Below are 18,850 nucleotides of genomic sequence, written 5' to 3' on the forward strand. Positions count from 1 at the left end.
GCAACTTGGAAGGCTAGTCATATGTGCCTCAAAATGGGACGCTTAATCCCTCTGAAGATAAGAGGTCTCATCAAGGGAAGCCACAGAAATACCATAGCATATGAATTTTTCTAGGACAGTTTTAGGGACATTAAAGTTAAAGCAAAAAGACTACACTTACAATATTAAAACGACATTACACGATGCAGATTTTAGTTATTTTTTAGGTTATTGGAAAACTTCTTAGAAGTTTCCCATGTTAAGAATTTAGGGCTGTCCTCCCACTCTTTGGCCACTTTCTTCATTCTTCTCTGCTCTCCGAAAAACGAAGGCACTGAATCAAATCCAAGTTCTTCACTCTACAGCTGCACAAGTTTCCAGACCGTGAAAGCCAACGGTTACAAACCTCAGATGGGAAAATTAAAATATGCCCAGTAATTTCAACGGACCGGAGGCTTTTAATTTAAAACGAACGTCTCTCGAACCCTCTGCCTAGGTCTTGTCTAGGTACGTGTATTTTAAAAAATGTGTTCTTACTCTTGGGCAGAGATAAGGTATAGAATAGTAACATGAGTCAAGTGCGAACCGGGGAGCAGGCAACAATAACAAGTTCACATTTACTGAGCACTTCCTCTTTAGTAGGGAATAACGTGACATTTAAGCCTGACAAGACCCTGAGAGAGGTTCTAGTGATCGTCTCATTTTACAAAGGCAGCCGGGGTCACTCGACCAAGGTCACACAGGTATGCAGTGCAGATGGGCGCCTAACTACCTCAGGGCCAGAGAGATGCGCGGTGAGACGTAATTAAAACAAGTGTGCAGACCCTGGTCCTTCGGGTCGCCTAAGGAGCGACGACTGGCTGCTTAGCCCTGGGAGGAGCTGGGGAACCGCGCTCCAGCGAGCGGCTTCCGCGGGGAGGTGGAAGGGGCGGGGAGAGCCTGCGCGGGCCCCGCCCACGCCCTGCTGTGACTTCCCATTCGCCTTTGATCGGCGCGCGTCAGTGACGTCCCCTCGCCTGCCGCCGGGAAGTGCGCGCGGCGATGACGGCGTGGCGGGGCCGGTGAGCGGGCGCGCGGGGTATTTGCGGGTGCGCGCCGCTGGGAGGGGGAGCGGTGGCGACAACGCGAGCTGCCTGCGGGCTCTCGCGCGGGCCGGGTCTTGGGGAAGGCGGGTGCCGGGGGCAGTGAGAGGCTTCTTCCGCACTAGGGGACAGAGCCCGACGTGGAGGTCGCGGGGCCGCGTGTCCGCCACGTCTCGCTGACCGCGGGCTGCTTCATCGGGCTTCCCCCGGGCTCTTTCCCTTTCTCGCGGCCGGGCCCCTGAGGGTCTCCCATTTCTGTCCAGCACTTGTCGTGGGAGGGGCGGGGCACGCCGTTTCAGGGCCTGGGTACCCCCTCCCTGGGTTTTTCTGAGTTGAATCGGAGGTGGAAGGAAGCGCAGTGTTTGTGCTCCCCAGTGGTCTGGATGAGGGGAGCTCGCCCCCTGGTGGGAAGCGCCTTTGAAACCCGCTTTCCAAGTAAAGAAATGGTTCTTCTCTAGTGGTTTCCGTCGGGGGTCACTTGAGCTCTGTTGTTGCCTCACGGAGGCCCACCTTATGTGGAAAGCGGGGTGGGATGACGGAGGACGGAAGGCGGGGTGTGGATGGGTGGGATTCAGGAGACGTGATGCGAGGGGCGGATGGTGAATGAGGAAGAAGCCGGGAGCAAGGACCGGTCATGGGGGAATACCTTATTTTACAGTGCCTAGGAAATATTACTGGGTCATAAGTCTCAGGTGCGTGTGGGCAAGTATGTGACCGTGACTTGTTCTGGAGGAGACCAAGTATTCCTGCACGTCTTTGAGTTACATTTTCTAGAGCCACTGTTCTTGGCAGCCCTCACGCGTTAAACCACCTCCCGGAAGAGCACCCTAACAGTAAAATACATACGCGGGTGTAGTATCAGTAGTATGCGCTTCATGAGTGCAAAACCGGATAACGACAAGAGTAGTTCCAGCTGTAATTCTCCCTCCCATTGTCGCTTTTTTCAGTCTCTCATCTGAACAGGAGATGAATGTCTCTCTCTGTTGATAAGTAAAATCACGGAATATCCCTTTGTTGTCCTTCACTTGGAAGTTTCATTGTTGGGCATGCTTGCTTGTCTTGTAGATGTGTGGTTGGTGACTTTATCTCCAGATGCTGAGGTGCCTGGGTCCCTGGCGCAGGCAGTTGCTGAGCTGCAGCTGGAGTAGACTGTTCCTTCTGAAGCACTCTCTGTTTACAATGAAGTTGCAGTCTCCAGAGTTCCAGTCGCTTTTCACAGAAGGCTTGAAGAGTCTGACAGGTGAGAGATTAGGATGCCTCCTCTTGCTTTGGAAGCCTGTAAAAATGGAGAGGCAGAGGGTTAACGTTTTTTAGCCAACATTCGTGGTTTTTTGTTGTTGTTAAGCTAATGAAAGCAGGGTTTACCATGCATGGGTAATCGAAAACTATAGCCAAATCATGAGAAGAGGCAAATAATGATTGCAGTTAAAAAGCATGGCTTTTGGGCTTCCCTGGTGGTGCAGTGGTTGAGAGTCCGCCTGCCGATGCAGGGGACGCGGGTTCGTGTCCCGGTCCGGGAGGATCCCACATGCCGCGGAGCGGCTGGGCCTGTGAGCCATGGCCTCTGAGCCTGCGCGTCCGGAGCCTGTGCTCCGCAGCGGGAGAGGCCACAACAGAGAGAGGCCCGCGTACCGGAAAAAAACACAAAACCCAGGTACTTTATATGCATCACAGAATTGAGCCTACTAACTTAAGGAGTAGGTACTTTTTCTCTTGTTTTATAGTTGAAGAAACAGAGGCTTAGGAATGTGAAATGCTTTTCCAACGTTTTTATAGCTAATAAGTGGAGAGCTGGATTTTGAACTTGTACAGTCTTGGTTTGAGAACCCAGCTTGTAACCACTAAGCTATATTTCCACCCCAGGTATAAGTGCTTTGTGAAACAACTGAAGGTAGAAGGAAGTGGGAGTTACGTCCGTTTGTGCACATGCAGAACTTATCTGGAAGGAGCACAGGAAACAACTTGAGCTAAGTGCCGGATTACAGCAGCTTCATCTTGCTTGCCGCAGTACTGTCATTTCTTATGTTGGTTCTCAGTATTAGCTACTGTTGCAGTGCACACAGCTGCATTTCAAAGCCTATGGTATCTTAGTCACGCCTTCAGAAATATATTAAGGTGTATGGATGTAGAAACATGACCTTAACTGTTGGTTTGCCACCCTGGCTGTCCATTAGATTCACCTGGGGAGCTGTCCATTAGATTCACCTGGGGAGCTTTTTATAACATACAGGTGCTGGTGTCCCACTCCTGCCCTACTGAACTGGAATCGGAATCTCTAGGGAGCATGGGCATTTATAAATTTTGATAAAAACTCTCATGACCAGAAGGTGGAGGAACCATTGCTTTAAAATGACTTTCCTTGCATTAGCTTGTTGACAAAGCTACTTTCCTATTCTTGAAATAAGGTGATTTTTTTAGGTGTATGTCAGAGGTAAATGGTCCAGAACTTGTTGATTTTTATAGGTTCTTCATAGTCTTGAAGTGGAGGGCCTAAAGCAGATGCTTTGCTGTGAATTTTTTTTTTTTTTTTTTTTTTGCGGTACACGGACCTCTCACTGTTGTGACCTCTCCCGTTGCGGAGCAACAGGCTCCAGATGCGCAGGCTCAGCAGCCATGGCTCACGGGCCCAGCCGCTCCGCGGCATGTGGGATCCTCCCAGACTGGGGCACGAACCCGTGTCCCCTGCATCAGCAGGCGGACTCTCAACCACTGCGCCACCAGGGAAGCCCGTGATTTTTAATTAGAGTGAAAAATGTTAGAGACTCACTGTCCCATAGAAGTGAGTCTCATATGCTACATAAACTTTTCTGGTAACCGCATTAAAAAAATAGAGAAATGGGTGAAATGAATTTTAGTAACTATTTTTAGTAATCAACTTATTTAATTCCGTATATCTAAGATACCATCATTTTAATGTCAAATATTTGTAAAAATTATGAGTGAGATAATTCCTTCTCTTGCTTGTAAATCTTTGAAATCTGGTCCTTAGCACGCACAGACCGTCTTAATGCAGACTCGCCGCATTTCACAGTGCTCAGGAACCACGTGTGGCCACTGTTTGTATGGCTCATGTCTAGAAGCTTCAGCTTTGAGTTGGATTGTAGCTTGTTATTTCTTTACATGCCTTTCCCAGCGCCCACTCTTCCCGTCTTCCGTTGTAAGGGCCAAATGATTGGATGTAGGGAATTAACTCTTGGGGGCCTATCTCAGATCCTTCTGCATTTTTCTTTTGGAAACAAGGCTGTGGATATTGATTACTGTAGGTCCTTGAACATTTTTTATTTTAACAGTTGCATTTGGCTTACTAACCCTGACTTCAAGAGCTCAGTTTTCTCCACCTTGAGTGGTGAAGTCCTAAGGAAGTTAGAGACGGAATAGTATGGTAAGAGAGTGGTAGTATTTGCCCAGTGGTCTGGTCCTCGAAAGACTGGCAAATGGGAGCATGGGCATCTTCTAAGATTGCATTTTTCTAGGTTATAGTGGAACTGGTAAGAATGGAATCTTTTAGTGCAGTGCCCAATGGTTAGAAAATCAAGTAATTAGTTTTATTTGATCTTTGCTACGTTCTAAAGACTTGAGTATCCTGGTAAAATATAATGTTCTGTATGAAAACAATGCACAAAAACACACAAAGGAAAAAAAAGATGGCTGTGATGCTGTGCAGTTTCATACTGTACCAGTTCTTAAATCATGATAGCTGTTTTGCCAGATGTAAAATTAGTTCCCAGTGTGCAAGAATTTGGGAGATTAGGACAGTGTATTATGCTCATACAGCGTTTTATAATGTCAGTTTATGTCATGTAATTTATGTTTCCTTTTGCTAAGGACAGCCATATAATACCAGTGGCATATAAAATTATTTCTTCATTGTATACATGAGACTGAAGTTCCAAACCTAGTGCTTTTTGCTAAGTTACACGGTTAGTGGAGAAGCTGGGGTTGCTGGGAGATAGTGCTCCATGCTTAGCTATCCGCTGCTGCTTAGGTATGTGGTGTCACCAAGTCGTATTAACATTTGGGACAGTTGGAATAGCTGATCACTCTTGAAGTTTGGGAGTTCCTAGAAACGCTAAGGAACAGATAGCTTGTTTTCTGGTAGTAACAGTCGTGCTGTGTAGTGGTCGTTTTACTAACACTTCCTGCCCGCTCTCCATCCGTACGACCTCCAATACTCAAAACTCAAAATTGTAAAGTGAAGCAGTTAATGAAAATTTGACTAAAAATTAAAATAAAATTTCGAAGATAGAAGACAGTTACAAGTTTTCTGACAAATTAATGTCTTGGTCTTTTGGTTGCTCTTCAGACTGATTAATAATAGCTTGCTATCAGTTGTGGCAGCTGACACAAATTAAGACCATTTGGAATGATGAGATCCTGCATTTCATGAGTCTTAAGCTTGAATTTACAATTAAATTTAGTTGTATGAGGTGTTATGTTCACTTGAGTATGTATGTAGTTTACGAAGTTTGTTGGAATGTGGAATGTGTCCTTGTTTCTGTAAGATTGAAGATGTCAGTAACTGAGGGGAAAAAGGAGCCTCTTTAAGCTGGCTAAGCCTTACTGTTTTGGGTCAATATAAAATCATGCCTTTCTTGCAGTTTCTATGACTGCTCTTTCACACAGGCACGTACATATGCCTTTATGTGCCATTCTCATTTATATCAAAATGTTAGGATTGTGAGAACTTTTGGACATAGTTATCCATTTCCATAGGGCTAATCAAAATGATGAATAGATTACTTCGAGTTCTGGAACATATTTTTTCTGTAATGTAGTTAATACACTGGGTGACTTTGAACTTACAATTTTATTTTAGTAGACGGAGCTTGAGAATCTCAAAACAGTGGTTATCTTTGTGTTCAGCCTTGACCTTCATCCTCTTAAAGTAGGTTCAAATGAAAGTAAAACTTGCCCATTTTTTGCATTCCAACAGTTTCTTATGTACTCTCTTAAGCTGAAGGACGAAAAGCTTTTTAAAAACTTTTCAGTGAAGCGATCCCTCTTTTTTTTCTTTTCGTTCTTTTTCTTAAGCTTGTGTATCACAGTTCAGTTCCATCGTGAGCCAGTTTGGTATAAAGTTGAGTGAGATAGGTTTGCTACTCTGAGAAGTGGGGAGACAAAGACATAAACAGGTAATTTTAATGTAATTAAAGGTAGGCTGCTCTCCTAGCTTAGGTGGAATCCACTTTACTCCACCACGAGGAGAGACTTCCTAAACTGAATCGCAGGAGTTGAGGAAGGGTGAGCTGGGTCAGTGTGTGTTCCCCACTGTGTGACCAGTTAGTGGGTCATAAAGTCAACTTAGTGGTCATGGCCAGCATTAAAAAATAGAGGAAAAGAGATAAAGAATAGAATAGATTAGATTGCATGGTATGTATAGTAAGGGTAAGTACTATTTCATGAAACTCTTGTTTACCTTACCTAAGTCTCAGGAAAACTTTGGACTAACAGATGATTTTTTATATTTTAATTTAAGGGGCCATGGACCTCATTTTAAGGACTCATTGGGACTTGAATGGAAATGTGGAGTTAAAGGAGTTTGCACACTTCCTCTGGGAGGGGACTCACGGAAGTGGTAACCCTGTGGGAGAGCCTTTAGTTAAGGCAAGAAGGTAGAGGGAGGGAACCATTGTTATTTTTTAGCAGATCATTTTAGGGAGTCTGCAGAGGTCTGCAGCTGGAAGGCCTGGGAAGAACAGGCAGAGGAGGAGGATGACAAAGAGCACAGACTGGCGTGGGGACGGAGGATGACATTTTGACCTGTGATTAGTGTTGCTAGAGCTCTGATGCCTTTAGCCGAACGCTCAGGTCAGCGCCCTCCTGCCAAAGGCCAGCAGGAGCACCCCTCGCCGAGATGGGGAGCCCTGACCATGGGGAACCTTGGGGCACCTTGGGGCCTCTGAGTAACAGGGGTGTAGAAAGGACGTCTTGTAGGATTTGAGCTTGAATCACGTGTTTTTGGGGCAAGTTGAAGAAGCGGGGCTTTGCTGTGCATCAGGTGGTGTCAGGAAGCAGGGGTTAACCTGTGATTATCTTAATGATTCTTACCTGGAAGATGGGAAGCCTACATACACAGTGTGAGGCTAATGCTGACTGGGAACTAAGAGTATCACACGTATGAACTGTTACAGTGTGCTGTCTGGACAGTGTTTGTGTCTCATCTGTTCAGACATGATGACAGGTTGTCTTGATCCTGGTCACAGGGTGGCCTTGTCTGCTGTGGATGTTCTCTGCCATGGTTATGTCCACAGGAGGCCACCTGGGCCTCATTGTGCATGTCCAGCTCATAGCAACACCAAGGCGTGGGTGGTGGTGTCAGGCCGGGTCCTGGACGTCATGCTCACTGGATCCCTGTGGTGTCCCTTAGTCACATGGGTGGTTGTGGTGGACTCGGCCTTGTCCTCTGCCTGCTTTGGGTGTCCTGGACTCAGGTCCTCATGGTGGCCCCAGTGTCATATGGCTTCTCCATAGAAGAGCTCTGAGCTGGTTTCAGACATCAGATGTCGATTATTTCTTGAAGGGTTCTTAGCTATAACGTTTATTGTGTGTGGTGTGATCGACTAATGTTTGATGGCTTCCTGCATGAATATGTTGCCTCAGCACAATACACAGAGAGAAATATGTGCAGGAACACGTCACAATTCTAAAGTATGCACATAAATCCGGAGGGAGAGAGAGAGCGGAATTATTCACCTTACTTTTTAGTAGTAATTCAAATTTACATTGATGACCTTGAAGCACTGTGGAATTCTAAATTATCTTCCGAATTAACCTAAAAGAAATTCTGCACGTTCCCTGCTTCCCATGTTTATTAGAGGCATTCCGCTGTAGGCAGGTCACTTCATTGCTGTGGGCCTTGATCTCCCAATTTTTATGTAAAAAGGCCGAGTTCAGTAATCTCTGCTGTCCCAAGTAGATGGGAAAACTGTACTTCTGCGCTTAAAAGAAACACATTGAAACAGAAAACGTTCTTTTTCACCTCAGAATTATTTGTCAAAGAAAATCATGAATTAAGAATAGCAGGAGGAGCAGTGAGGGATTTATTAAGCGGGGTAAAGCCGCAGGATGTGGATTTTGCTACCACTGCTACCCCTGCTCAAATGAAGGAGCTGTTTCAGTCGGTCGGCATTCGTATGATCAACAACAAAGGAGAAAAGCATGGGACGATCACTGCCAGGGTGAGTGAAAAGTTTGACAGGAACTGCATTGCCTTTTTTGGTAAGTTAAAGAATTGTTATAGATCATTTCTAGTTTTTAAAAAGCGAATAACAAAAAGCCTAGTTTAACAAAGAAAAGTCAGTCTCCTCTACCCTCTATTAAATCCTGCATCCTCCTTTGCTGAAGGCCCTTTTATTTTTATAGTAGTTACTTTTTCCCTCCACATTTCTAAAAAAGACCTTTCTACGCTCCAGTGTTTCATTTTTGTTGTACGTGGGCATCTCACCGTTGTGGCCTCTCTCGTTGCAGAGCATAGGCTCCAGACGCGCAGGCTCAGCGGCCATGGCTCACGGGCCCAGCCGCTCTGCGGCATGTGGGATCTTCCCAGACCGGGTCACAAACCCGTGTCCCCCGCATCGGCAGGTGGACTCTCAACCACTGCGCCACCAGGGAAGCCCCATTTTCGTTTTTAATTTCCAGTCTTGAGATGTTGCTTGTTGACTTCCTGCAGGGAAGGTGATTGAGCCTTCTTATCACACCCTTCTCAACAGCAAGCACATACGATGCTCCTTCCCTCATTTTCTCAGTACATATATGCCATAATTTTTGGTTAAATCAGTTCATAACTGTTGTTTATGGCTAGATCGTGCAGTGTGTTTCAACTACATTCCTCGTGTTCCATGCTTTGGGTTTTCCCTGCATTTAACGGCGTAGTTCTGTGACACAGCTCTCGTGTGCTGCTCATTCATTCATCCTGTGCTGTGCAGTTCCTCCCGGTGGCTTTCACCACGTCAAGTTTCAGTTCCTTTTTCTGGAGCCAGCTCACCAGCTGCAGTCTGTCTTCTCCCATCTGTGCGTCCTAGGCCGGCTCCCCACTCACGTCCTGGGATTTCCCCACACCAGATCTTGTGACCTTCCTTGGCCTCTTACTTACCAGACCTCCTGGTTCCTGATCCCGTGGTAGTCTTTCCTGGATTATGCCCTCATTTTGGTAACCTGAGAGAGCTTTCCATGTGTGAAATGTTTTTATTTTACCTTCACACTGATCTGATAGTTTGGTTGGCTGTGGAATTCAAGGCTGGGAATTATTTTCAGGCAGAAATGTAAAAAAGGCTTTGTTTTTCTACCTTCCAGTGCTGCCACTGAGAAGTCTGAGCTCATTCGGATCTCTCCTTTGTTTGAGACCTGATTATTATTCTTCTTTTCCCCTCTTGGAAGCCTTTCTGATCTCTTTATCTCTGGTGTTTTTAATTTCAAGATGACGTGCCTTGGCTCAGATTTATTTTTTCATTCATTGTGTAGGGCTCTTAGGGCCCCCTTGTGTTCCCCTCATGATGTCATCCCCTTTGTTAAATGTCTCTCCCTTTGGAAAATCCCGTGATGTTGGACGTTGGACCATGGGGGCTCATCTCGTAGTTTTATCTTTTGTCTCTTGTTTTATATTCTCATTCGTTTTATTTTACTTTGAGATTGCCTTAACTTGATCATCCAGTTTTCCTATTGTATTGGCAACTTTTGCTGTCTTCTAAATTTTCAAGAGGTCTTTCTTACAGTATTTTTGAAAGCTTCCTGTTCTTGTTCAGATGCAGTATCTTCTCTTATTTCCCTTAGGGCATCAATTTTAGGTACTTCGACAATGTCTTTATTTCCTCTGAGCTTGTTCTGTCTTGCTGTTGGCTTTCCTTCGGTGTGGGTATTTTTCGGTCTCTCTTTATGTTTGGGTGATCTACCGTGTGCATAATGACCTGAGCACTTTACTGTAGTTCTGTGTGGGAAGCGTCAGCCAGTTAGCTATGGGACCACCGCTGTCAATATCAGGAGGACTTTTCATTAGGAGACGTCAGAGGAATCCTCCAGTGTTACCCAGGTTAGAATAAGCCTGCTTGTTAGCATTTTGAAAACCAAGCGGGGAAAGGGATAGGGGTTATGTTGGTTTTTCTTCATGTTATTTTCATTGTGGTGCATCACTCCCATGGTCACGTGTCTGGTGCCCCAAGTTCTGATTATTTTGGAGTCAGCCTTTCTGGTTAATCTCTGTTTCTCTGCTTGGGTGAGGGAGTCACTCTGGAGGTCTAATTTTTTTCTTGCATGGATTTTCAGCAGTCTTCATATTTCATACCCTTTTCTTTGGGATAACTTGTGCCTCAAATTCCTGATTCTGGAATTCTGTAGTGAGAACTAGTTTGTTTGTAGAGAAGAATATGCATGAGGTTGAGAGGAATTCTAGAACAGACTTTTACTGATCATTAATGACTTTCAGTTCCTAATGAAGAGATTCCGAACTGCTTGGCATGTAGCGACCTTTGCTGTCTTCCCCTACATGCTGATACGCTATTTGTGCAGTGTGCTTTCTCTTACACGTATCCCTCTTCCTCTCCATTGTGCCTTTGGTCATCTTTTTCTCTTCATCTGAATGTTCTTCTTCCCACATCTGCATGTACATATCCTACTTATTTTTCAAAGCTAAGACCACATGTCCCTCTAACATGAGGCTACCCACCTTTTCCCAGCTGGAGGTAATCTCTCTTCCCGAGATATATGTGGCACTGTATTTTAACCTCATTGATGATTACCAGTAAAGGAGCTGCAGGGTGTGGTACCTGTATTTCTTCCTCTGTCAGTCCTTCAGTCAGTGGTATATATTCTGTAAATTGATATTCAGCTCTTTGCAAACTGGAGCTGTTAAAAAATATTTCAAAGAGTAGTCTGGTTTGAAATTGAAGAACCAGAATATACTGTTTTTGAGGGCTCTTCCCTTCTGCCACATGATTTGTCAGACATGCCATTTTTATATGTCAGACTCATCTTTTTTAATTAAGATGGGTTTATTAGTTCTTAAAAATATTCTTTGGATCTATCTTTGAATACTGTGGGTGTCTTCCTGTCTCAAGGTATATGTGCACTAGTTGACTGTAAAAAGAAAGAAGATACCTGTCAGGACTAATATGTTATTTTCAATTCATCCAGTGATACTAAAAACAAATTTTAAAAAAACATACATTTACTTCCAGCTTCATGAAGAAAATTTTGAAATAACTACACTACGGATTGACGTTGCCACTGATGGAAGACATGCTGAGGTCGAATTCACAACTGACTGGCAGAAAGATGCTGAACGCAGAGATCTCACTATAAATTCTATGTTTTTAGGTAATATATGTAGATAATGTTTTAATTCAGTCCAAATGCCTTCTTTTTGAGTGAAACCTGCATCCTGGAAACGTTCCCCAGCGTGAGGGGTTGCATTAGTTCCTTCTAAGAGACAGCCTATTGGTTAAAGACGGCCCTGGAGCCGAGATCCCTGGGTTCCTCGGACTCCATCATTCTCTCGCTGTAAAATGAGGAAGGTGATATTAGCTTCCTTTGCAGGGTTGTTGTGAGGATTAAAGGAGTTGGTCATGGCGAATCCCTGGCACAGTGCCTGGCACCTTATTAATCGCATCTAAAAATGTTAGGTTTCGGGTCAGAAACGTGCACACAGACACACACACGCTGTGCCCCTGTTCCTCTGTCTTTCCTGTGCGCACATTCCACCCCTTCCTCTCTGCTGGTGCCGGTGGTGCACTTGGTCAGTGACTTCACCTCTTCCGTTGCCTGTTGCTCCGTGTGCCGAGCACCACTTCAGTCTTCTGTAGCACTGCGTTTCAGGAACTGTCTGTACTCCGTCAGAGATGGCGTGAGAGGGAACCTATGTATCATCTCAGCTTAACTTATTCATGAAAGGAGTGAGAATCATAATGGGAGTAGATGTGAATTAGGTTAGTGTTTTGGTGCACAATTGAAGCATTGTTTTTTGTCCTTTAAATTTTAGACAAGCTCTTTAGGTTTAAATCTCTGGATTAGAAAAGAGAGACGGAGCATCCACTCTTCGTAACCTACTTTGGGGAACGGTAACTGTGAAAGGATGAAGCAGTGGGTTCCACTTTCGTGGGATGGGGAAGGGGGCTGTAGGCCCAGATGGGATCTCTTGCTAATTACATTAATGCCAAATAACATTTCTAGAGCACTTACTCGGTTCGAGGCGCATCAGTGCTCACTTGATATACTTTAGCTCATTTAATTCTCAGAAAAGTTCCATAAAGTGGGTATTAAACTCATTCGACAGATGAGGAAACAGACTCAGAGATGTTAAGTACTTGAGCTCAAGTCATGGAGAGCCTTGATTGGTTTCCGAAGCCTGGGTGATTTATGACCAAAGGCAGCCCAGCTGGAGGCATGCTTTCTCTCCATTAGGGGGTGGAACTCCAGGTGTTAATTTTCTTCTTACATCAGTTTTATTTAAACTGCTCCAACTAGTGCAGTGTATGAAAAATCTTAAACAACTAGCTTCTCATATGCAGACAGAACTAAAAGAAACTAATAGTCTTTTTCAAGATACTATTTTATAAAAACTGTTCTCATTGGTACTACTGTTTTCTAACATTTGCTGAACCCTCATAATGTGCCAGCCACTGTTCTAAGCCCATCACATAAATGTAATCTTCCCACCAACCCTATGAGTAGTTCCTGGTATTTAACTCACGATAATTTGCTCAAAGTCCTGCAGCTGGTAAATTGGAGAATTAGGATTCCAACGTAAGCAGCCTGGCTCCAGAGGTCACATCCTTAACCACCACATTATGCTCAGCAACACAGCTTTATTTCTCATTTTTATTCATCATTTTTTTAAAGGGTATTCAGAGCAAAACAAAGTACACACTGATGTATACTCAGTAATCCTTACCTTTAGCCCACTTTCCCATCCAGACTTTTCAAGCCTTATCAGATAAAGCATTCCTGGTTCTGGGGGTGAGGGTTACTTTGCTTTTCAAACCCTTATTTTCTGTTTTGTCACACTATGTTTTTTTCCTCCAAATTTGATCTTCCCTTCACTGAAAAAGATCTTATTATTTCCACATTCCCCAGGAAGTTGAGTGTCTTCATTAAGAGAAGTAACATGACATTAAGAGAAGTAACATGAAGAGACAGATATATACCACATTTATGTTCTACTTTGTAATCGTTATCTTTGTCTCTTTACGTAGTTTTTTGTTTGTTTTCATTTCCTGCTATATCTTTCTGAATCTGGAGCCTTATAAATTGGCTCTAAGTGTCAAAATGCCACATCAACCAAAAGAGCTTGGCAAGTATTAAGCCTGAGTTTACCAGTGTCTTTGCATTTGGGATAATCAAAGAGCACTCAGGTTCAAGAGAATTAAAATGACAAGTGGTTATTTTTTGTAGTAGTGGCAGTGCTTCCTTTCTGTGATGCCACGAGGTGAAGTCTCTCTTAGGCTCACAGAGCTCCCCGTTTGGGTGGTTGAATGGTACCTGTGTCTTTGCTCGAAGTGTTTCTCTTTTTCCTCCTTAGTTCTCAGGGTGACCATCTGTCTCAGTTTGCCTGGGACTGAACTAATTCCTGAGACCTGCGATTTTCGGTTTTAAAATCAGCAAGGTCCTGGGATAACTGGGATGAATTGATCACTTTATTCATACCTGAGGTTTTATGCACTTTATATTAAAATTGTTAGGTTTTTTTCATTTTGTTCAACATGTGAGAGAGCATATCGTGGTAGAAATTGGTTTACAACATTTTGAACGGATATTAGGTTCACATGGTTCAAAATTCGCAAAGTTTAAAAGGCTGCATGGTGAAGTGTCACCATCAGATTTACTGTCCCCTTGCTGACAGTGTAATAAGACTTGGATCCTTGCCAAGCTGATACAAAGCTGAAAAATGGTGTCTCATAAACTTGGATTTCTTATGACTAAGGTTGAAAATCTTCATTTTTAAAGAGGCTTTTTGTATTTCCTTGTATATATTTTTAGCTCATTTTTCCATTTATGTGGTCTTTTTCTATTTAAGAGCTTTCTGTAGATTATCAAAATTAGCCATTTGTCTCTATGATACAGACTGAAATGTGTTTTTCCCAGTATGTCATCTGTCTAATGCCTTGCATTGTGATGTTTTTTTGCTATGCAGCCATATCTGATGTTTTATGTAATTGGATTTATTAATTTCTTTGAAGGCTCTGGTGTTGTGTTTTGTTGTTTCTTCTTGGTAATTATATTTTACCAATAGGGACAACGAAAGGTCATCCCTATTTCAGTATTATAAAATTGTTTCCTATGGTTTATTATTTATTACTTTTAGTACTTAGTTTCTCCAGAGAGTTTTTACTACTGTGTATTGTTTCCGGATTATTTTGGCAGTTCTTGTTTATTTTCCATTATTCACTTGAAAATCAGCTTGTTTGATGTTGTCTCAGCCCACTTCATACCAGCATAGGTCTTGTTTAGTTTATTGAGTGTATTTAATTGCTGGTGTAAATGCAGCCTTTTATTCCATTATATCTTCCATTTGATACTGGATATAGATGAATGCTATTCATGTCTGTATTTCAACCTTGTAAGTCTTCACTTTGCTTAGTTTTTACTGTTTGTGATAGTTTTTAGCTCATTTCTTTAAGTTTTCCAATTTTTTTCTCAGTTCCTTTTAATTTTTTGAATTGAGGTAGTAATTGAAATACAACGTTAGTTTAAGTATACAATATGATTTGCTACTTCTATATATTAAGAAATGATCACCACAAAAAGTCTAGTTAACACCATACATAGTTACAGAATTTTCTTCCCCTTGTGATGAGAACGTTTAAGGTCTTCTATCTTATATGGAATACAGTATTGTTACCTATAGTCACCATGCTGTGCATTACCTCCTCAGAACTTATTTACTTTATAGCTAGGAGTTTGCACCTCTTGACTCTCTTCACCCACTGCACCGGCCCTTGGCCTCAGCCTCTGGCAACCACCAGTCTGTTCTCTATCTGTGAACTTGTTTTTTTTAAGATTCTATATAAAAATGAGGTCATACGGTATTTGTCTTTCTCTGTCTGGTTTATTTCACTTAGCATAATGCCCTCGAGATCCATCCATGTTGTCACAAATGGCAAGATTTCATTCTTTTTTATGGCTGAGTAATATTCCATTGTATATGTGCCATTGTTTTCCACTTCTTATTTGTTAATAGTGATTTTTCTTCCCTCTTTTCTAATGAATAGGTTTCGATGGTACTTTATTTGACTATTTTAATGGTTATGAAGATTTAAAAAATAAGAAAGTTAGATTTGTTGGACAAGCTAAACAGAGGATACAAGAAGATTATCTTCGAATTTTAAGATATTTCAGGTAAGGATTTTTATAAATTACATTAATGATACAGTTTTGAATATTATTACCAGAGCACAGTTCTGATCATGTGAAAGGCACATCAGGTTACTGTACACAGTGGTGACATCCCAAATGCCTGTCTCCAAGAGACAGGATACTGTGACTCATGATACTTAGATACTTCATCTTTTCATTGTGCAAAGCAGTTATTTGCTCCTTTCTGTGATGATCTTTTAAATAATTCAGCTTTAAAAAGGTCTTTTTTCTTTTTGATTATTTTCTGCACCAGTCATTCATTACACAGATATGAGGGCTTATCACAAGCCAACCCTTGTGCTAGGTGCTTTGAACAGAGTAGTGAGTCAGAGTATGCCTTCATACGGCTTACTGTTTTAGGTGGTCATGGGAAATCTGTCCGAAGAATTGGGAAGGTATGAAATGCATTTGGGTGGTCTTGTGGGTAGCAATGCTTTTTCAGCTCTGAACTCTAACATTTAAGTAAACTACTGTAACTGGCTAATTTATGTCTACTGATATTAATTTTTCACTGGTTGGGATCACTCAGAATATTCTTTGAGAGAGTCTACGTATTTTGTCAATAAATGCTATCCCTTTAGACTTCAGTGTTTGCAAACCGTCTCTCTTTACAAATAATAGGACAGAGACAGGCACAGCTATAGCCATTTAATCATTTAATTTAGATCACTAATGAACGAATTTTGAAGATATGAGTGGTAAAAACAGGTATACTTTAATGCTTCCAGTTCTGAGAGTCCATGAAATACACTCCCTTGTCTGCAGCGAGATTTGTTTTATTTGAAGCTCTTAATTAAAAGTATTGATGTGTACAGACAGGCAGCCTTTGAGGGATTAAGACTCCTCCAGCGTGGCATTTCAAGTCTTGTTTTAGTGCCTGGAGAAGACTGCTCTGGTTTATGCATCCAGTGTCAGTACCAATTCAGAGACCTCTTTTGATGGCCATTCTAACGTTTCAGTCAGTGATGTGAAAGTGCAGTGAGGAGGGGGTCTGGTTCTTGCTGACTTTAAGAAGGTTACTTATACTTTATTGGACCTCAGGTTTTCTCATGTGAGAAGAGAAAGAAGGTGAACTGACCAAGATGGTTGTTAAGGTTCCTCCTAGACCTAATATTTCTCTGTTGTTTCTGAGTAAATAGATGTCTGCAATAGTACTGGTAAAATGACAAGCAGATTTTTCTGGTGAAACACTGGCATAGAGGTAGTACACTCTGAGACTTTTGCTTTGTAGGTTTTATGGGAAAATTGTAGATACACCTGGTGACCACGATCCTGAGACTTTGGAAGCAATTGCAGAAAATGCAAAAGGCCTGGCTGGAATATCAGGAGAGAGGATTTGGGTGGAACTAAAAAAAATTCTTATTAGTAACCACGTAAATCATTTGATTCACCTCATCTATGATCTTGATGTGGCTCCTTACATAGGTGAGTCCAACTGAAAAAGTTTGCCTTTTTGGCCATGAAACACATCTAGTTTAAAAATTTCCTAAGAAAAAAAATGTTAAACAATTCTAAAAGGAAAAATGGAGTATTTTAAAAGATGGTAAACTTTGAGGTCAGGAGTAGGACAGTTTTTTCACAGGTAGGGGACAGCTCAGAGACAGCACATTGTGGTGGAACAAAGTGGCCTCTGGAGTCAGTCCATCCTGGGTTTCAGTGAGGCTTTGCCACTTACCAGCTTTGTGACTTGCCTTATCTCCTTACGTGTTAGTTTCTGAATCTAACAGAGGGGTATGAAAGTGATGGCATCTGTCTAATGGAAGGGCTGAGAGCTTCCAGGAGCTTTAATACATGTACAGCACGGAGAAGACCTGCCTTATACATGGAAATAGTTCAGTAGGTTTAAAATTAATATTCAGAAGCAACAGCGGGATTTTGCGATGTGGGAGAGGCCAGCAACAGTGTACCAGTGGTTCATCTGTAAGATGGAGCAGCACACTGGACCTATAGTGAGCCCTGGGGCCAGGGCACTTCTGCAAACGGAAACAGTGTTTGCTTAAGATATGAATTTATTTTATTAAATTTATCCTTTCTAAAACTGGGTTAAAAATGCTTTTGTCCCTACAGGCTTACCTGCTAGTGCAAGTTTAGAAGAATTTAACAAAGTCAGTAAAAATGTTGAAGGTTTTTCCCCAAAGCCAATGACTCTCTTGACCTCACTGTTCAAAGTACAGGATGATGTCACAAAATTGGATCTGAGGCTGAAGATTTCAAAAGAAGAGAAGAATCTTGGTTTATTTATAGTTAAAAACAGGAAAGATTTAATTAAAGCAACAGATAGTTCAGAACCTTTGAAACCCTATCAAGACTTCATTATAGATGTAAGTATGTTCTGGGCTTGGTCAGAATATAAATCATCTTTGCTAATTGTGGAACACATTTATTAATACTAAGACCCACAAAGTATTATGTGAATTCCTTTTATTTTAAATGAAAAATTTCACATTGAGCATTTATTTAAATTTTAGGATAAGATCATTAGCAAGTGTGGTAATGTTTGACTTTGGCCCTTAGTCTAGAGACTCCGATGCAACTGCTCGTGTGTGTGAACTCCTCAAGTACCAAGGAGAGCACGGTCTTCTGAAGGAAATGCAGCAGTGGTCCATTCCTCCATTTCCTGTAAGTGGCCATGACATCAGAAAAGTGGGCATTTCTTCCGGAAAAGAAATTGGGGTTCTCTTACAGCAGTTGAGAGAACAGTGGAAGAAAAGTGGTTACCAAATGGAAAAAGATGAACTGCTAAGTTACATAAAGAAGACCTAAATTTGATGAGAGCTGGCTACTAAAAAAGCAGAAACATTCTGGTAAGACTAGTTTTTTCCCGTCCCCCCTTAGTGAGATTGAAGAGACTGGAATAAAAGCCAGCTTAGAGGATCTCTTCAGAAGAGTAAAGGTCTTATTTTGTGAAATATAATTGTATTTCAGGCATTAAAGGAAAGTCTACCTCCTCTTAATCTGATTTATATCACTGAACCTTGTAATTCTTTTGGAATAGTTTCTACTGAGGAAAAAAAGGAGTTGGCTTCGCTTAATCTGTCTAGGTTTTTTTTTAAAAAGCGGGTTTTTTTGGTTTGTTTTTGCATAGGGCAGTACTAAGATTAATCCTAACACGTGGTAACTAACTGTCTTGAAAAAGGTGTTTCTTAGTATTTGCAATGGAAATACCTGGTTCAATCTTCTACAACAATTGTGTATGATAAGTGTCGGCTTTTATCTGAATTCCAGAATAAACTTGTGCTTGAAAATAGCTGACAAATTTGCGTATATAAAATGTGAAGATCAGATGTGTCCCAGGTGGCCGTCATTCCTACACTCAGGACTTGTTCTAGGGAGCTCTACTTTAGTATGTAGTTGATACGTTTCTCTGCCATGATGAACAATTTCCGTAACTTCCTGCTAAGCCGGGAAAGATTAGCTTGAGGGTTAGTCTTGAGGAATTGGAAGAT

At 42.2% G+C, this 18,850-nt stretch overlaps 2 protein-coding genes across 5 annotated transcripts in view; one reads left to right on the forward strand and one right to left on the reverse strand.

Annotated features, from left to right (window-relative positions):
• Positions 1 to 1,993, reverse strand: part of IL5RA (interleukin 5 receptor subunit alpha) — a 52,867-nt gene extending 50,874 nt beyond the window's left edge. Inside the window, exons 1-2 of the mRNA XM_067755775.1 lie at positions 1,908 to 1,993; positions 938 to 1,571 (exon numbers count right to left, since the gene is read on the reverse strand). Of these exons, the coding sequence (XP_067611876.1) occupies positions 938 to 1,571; positions 1,908 to 1,993 (720 nt within the window). The remainder of the gene's footprint in view (positions 1 to 937; positions 1,572 to 1,907) is intronic.
• TRNT1 (tRNA nucleotidyl transferase 1) lies at positions 969 to 18,651 on the forward strand. Of its 4 annotated transcripts, none has more exons than XM_067755257.1 (8): positions 969 to 1,040; positions 2,127 to 2,301; positions 8,046 to 8,239; positions 11,231 to 11,369; positions 15,260 to 15,386; positions 16,636 to 16,829; positions 17,472 to 17,725; positions 17,919 to 18,651. In XM_067755257.1, exons 2-8 carry the CDS (start codon positions 2,154 to 2,156, stop codon positions 18,165 to 18,167), a joined length of 1,305 nt encoding a protein of 434 aa, XP_067611358.1. In that variant the 5' UTR covers positions 969 to 1,040; positions 2,127 to 2,153; the 3' UTR covers positions 18,168 to 18,651. The 4 variants fall into 4 exon arrangements, with proteins under 4 accessions (XP_067611358.1, XP_067611357.1, XP_067611359.1 ...); XM_067755256.1 differs by having other exon boundaries at positions 1,016 to 1,067; XM_067755258.1 differs by lacking the exon at positions 969 to 1,040 and adding an exon at positions 1,098 to 1,496.
• The last annotated feature ends 199 nt before the right edge of the window (positions 18,652 to 18,850 follow it).

This window comes from Pseudorca crassidens, chromosome 10 (assembly GCF_039906515.1).
Source record: "Pseudorca crassidens isolate mPseCra1 chromosome 10, mPseCra1.hap1, whole genome shotgun sequence".
Taxonomy (NCBI): Eukaryota; Metazoa; Chordata; class Mammalia; order Artiodactyla; family Delphinidae; genus Pseudorca; species Pseudorca crassidens.